At 59.2% G+C, this 3,432-nt stretch overlaps 1 protein-coding gene across 1 annotated transcript; it reads right to left on the minus strand.

Moving 5' to 3' along the window:
- Positions 1-1,340: 1,340 nt before the first annotated feature.
- Positions 1,341-3,123, minus strand: LOC120709204 (anthocyanidin 3-O-glucosyltransferase-like). The gene is made up of 2 exons (XM_039994751.1): positions 2,559-3,123; positions 1,341-2,442 (listed from the first exon to the last, which is right to left on the minus strand). The coding sequence occupies exons 1-2, from the start codon at positions 3,073-3,075 to the stop codon at positions 1,532-1,534; spliced, it is 1,428 nt and encodes a 475-aa protein (XP_039850685.1). The 5' UTR covers positions 3,076-3,123; the 3' UTR covers positions 1,341-1,531.
- Between the last annotated feature and the right edge of the window lie 309 nt (positions 3,124-3,432).

Here is a 3,432-nt window from a genome sequence, read left to right on the forward strand (position 1 = left end):
CCGCTCGGGAATTCCCGGTAAAAGAGCTCGATTGCAATCCACGAGAAATCCCCAAATCCTAGAAATAAGAGCACTAGAAATCCCCAGATCGATTAGTAATCCACGAGCGATCTCAACAATCCACGAGAAAATCAACCGATCGACTGAAAATTAGCACAAGCAAAAAAGTCCGAGTTTTAAAATCCGACCGGACCGGCCTAACCGCCGCCCTCCGGTACCGGTTTACCGGACCGGTTAGGCCGGTAACCGGTGGAAACCGGTTGAATTCAAATCCAAATTCAAATAAATTCAAAAACTCCTATGCAACCGGTTCCGACCGGTTTACCGGCCGGTTTGACCGGTTTGAAATTCAAAAGCTCCCGTGCAACCGGTTTACCGACCGGTTTGACCGGTTTACCGGTCGGTTTGACCGGTTTGATCGGTGGGCCTTCATGGGCCGGCCCATTTTTTTTCTTTTTCTTTTTTGATTTAACTTTAAATTCACACAAACTATACTAAATGAATGAATTTTTGAGAAAATTTGACACCATTAGATTCATCACACCTTGAAGTATTTTTATGAATTTTTTGGGAATTTTTCATTTTTTGAATTCAAATTTAAAATTTGAATTTGGGCCGGTTGGGTACCGGCCGAAACCGGAACCGGACCGGACCGGTTTGACCGGTAACCGGTCAAACTGGACCGGTTCCCACCGGTTAGGTTAACCATGGTTCTTGCGGGGGCCGGGGGGCGGCGGGATCCGGACTCCGGAGGGCGTGGGCGAGCGGTTGGATCGGCAGCGTGCCTATCAATCACCATGAGGCGTTAAAGCCATAGTTGTTGTATACAGACATTTTATCAGAAGTCATTTGTTTTATGCTACCCAATCGCCTTAACTCTCAAGAAAATTTAAAGAAACATTAAAGGCCGGCCATAAAATGGATGTAAGATTGTTTCAAGAAAGCTGTACGGAAACTTGCTTGTGAACAACTCCAGATGTTGAAAGGAACTGACCGAAATGTGGCGAAGCACTTCGTGGAACTAACCGAACTCTTGTCATTTTTTTTATCTTTAATAACCTTTATTTATTCGAGGTCGAGGATGCATGTGAATTCTCAGTTTCGTGCAAAGCTCAACGGTTAGCGAAATTGGCTCTTAGCTAGCCTCGGAAAAACTACCATGTCAGAAATTGCATTGCAGATCAGTAATATTCCTTACCTTTTTATATTTTTAATGGGTTTCCCGATCCTAGTGTCTACATTTTGGTAAAATTCCATCACCGGCACATTCATGTTGTTTGTGCTGGAAAAACTGCCATGTCTGAAAGGGTAGGTACCGATGTGCTGGAAAAACGAGATGATTCAAGCACCGAGGCACAATCATAAATCATATTACGAGAAATGAAGCATTCAAATATATTATATATCCAAAAAAAAGAGAGAAAAGAAATGAAGCATTCAGCACAACACTAGCTCTACAGAAACCCCTGAATACGTAAAACCAGTTACAGTTGGATCGCCCGGCAAGAGGTATGAATCCGGCAACCGGACTTCACACGCGACAGACTATCTCCACGAACTCGTCGAAGTTCCTCCTGCACGCGCCGCCGGGCGCGAACGCCGCGGCCGCAGCGGCCTGCAGCTCCTGCGCCCTGGCCCTCATCCTCGCCCCTTCCTCCCCGCGCAGCAGCTCCCCCACGGCGGCGGCCACCCCGGCGCGCGTCATCGCGGCGCCCTCGAACGCCACGCCGACTCCCCACACGCTCGCCACGGACCGCGCGATCATCCGGTGGTCCCCGAAGAAGGGGCGGCACGCCATGGGCACGCCGCTGGACAGGGCCTCCAGCACCGACCCCCACCCGGCGTGCGTCACGAAGGCGCCCACGGACGCATGGCGCAGCACGGCCACCTGCGGCGCCCAGGGGACCACGAGCCCGGCGCCGGCGGCCGCGGCGCGGGCCAGGAACCCCTCGGGCAGGAGCGGCCACGAATCCTCGCGCAGGGACCACAGGAACGGCGCACCGGAGGACTCCAGCCCGGCAGCCAGCTCCCGGAGCTCGTCGGAGCGCGGCGACGCCACCCTGCCGAAGCCGACGTACACCACCGAGCGCGCCGGGTGAGCGTCCAGCCAGGCGAGGCAGCCGTGCGGGTCGCCGGCTGCTGGCGCCGCGGCGTCGGTGATGTCCTTGGGGAGGAGGAGGTGGTCGAGGCCGAGCCCGAGCGGGAGGCAGTTGGGGAGCGTCTCCGCGAGGACCGCGGTGAAGTCGGGCGGGTCGAGGCCCGGGAAGGTGTTGAGCGCCACGGCGGCGGCGGCGGCGCGCGGGAGGAGCTGCCCCATTCGGTGGACGAGGCGGCTGATGACGTGGTTGAAGTCACCGGAGACGACGCCGTCGGGGAGGTCGCCGACGCAGTAGCTGCCGAGGCCCGGGTGCGAGGCCAGCAGCTCGTCCGCCCTGCTCGCGGCTGCGACGGCGCAAATGCAAACGCAAAGCCGTTGGTCAAGGTGAGGTCTTTTTGAACCGAACCTACCGGATCGATGCAAGCAAGAGAAGAGAGCATTTTTTTTAAAACGAACGCACCCTGGTCGCCGACGTCCTCCCGGAGCGCGTCGGTGCGGAGGTGCGCCAGGAGCGCGCACGGCGCGCCCATCCACACCGGCACCCACGGCGACCCCGCCGCGGCGGCCGCCTCCGCCGCGGGCCACACGAAAGCGTCCCCGACCACGCAGCTCACCCTGGCGCCGCCCGCCATGGCGCGGGCCGCCTCCAGCCCGGCCTTCAAGCCGCCGGCCTCCGCGGCGGCCATAAACAGCTCCATCTGCCGCGGCACTGGCACCGGCACGGGCCCCTTGGCCGCGGGCAGCCCGGCGCCGTCCGGGACCTCCACGAAGCGCAGGTTCCCCGGGAGCTCGGCGCTAGCCGCCCCGCGGAGCTGCGCGATGGAGCCCGCGGTGGAGAGGAACGAGAGCGTGGCCCCCGCGGGCGCCGCGGCGGCGGCCAGCGCGCGCGCGAAGGCGAGCAGCGCCGGCGCGTGGGAGCCGAACGGGAACGCTACCACGGCCACGTGCGGCGTCGGGGAGGACACGGCGGGCGCCATCGCTGGTGTCGGTGGGAGCCCTGTTCCTGTTGTGCGGCTTCAGTTGCGGTGCGGCGCGGCGCGGGGGCATTTAAACCCGGGCGGGGCGGGGGTCGCGCGTCCGTGTTTGGTGAGCTGCGTGGTCAGGAACGCGTCCGTGTGGCCGTGTGGGTGTGGCGGAGCCGTGGCTTGGCGTCGTTGGATTTGGGGTGGGGGGGGGGGGGGGGGGGGGGGCGGGGCTTGGCATTTGGCAAACGAAAGAGTCTTTTTTTTTTACCATCCAACTACCACTCGAGTTCGATTTTGGCCATCAAACTTTAAAACCGAATATTCTTAACCATCAAACTATCGAAACCGTTTATATTTGATCATCTGGCT

The sequence above is a fragment of the Panicum virgatum genome, chromosome 5K (assembly GCF_016808335.1).
Source record: "Panicum virgatum strain AP13 chromosome 5K, P.virgatum_v5, whole genome shotgun sequence".
Taxonomy (NCBI): domain Eukaryota; kingdom Viridiplantae; phylum Streptophyta; class Magnoliopsida; order Poales; family Poaceae; genus Panicum; species Panicum virgatum.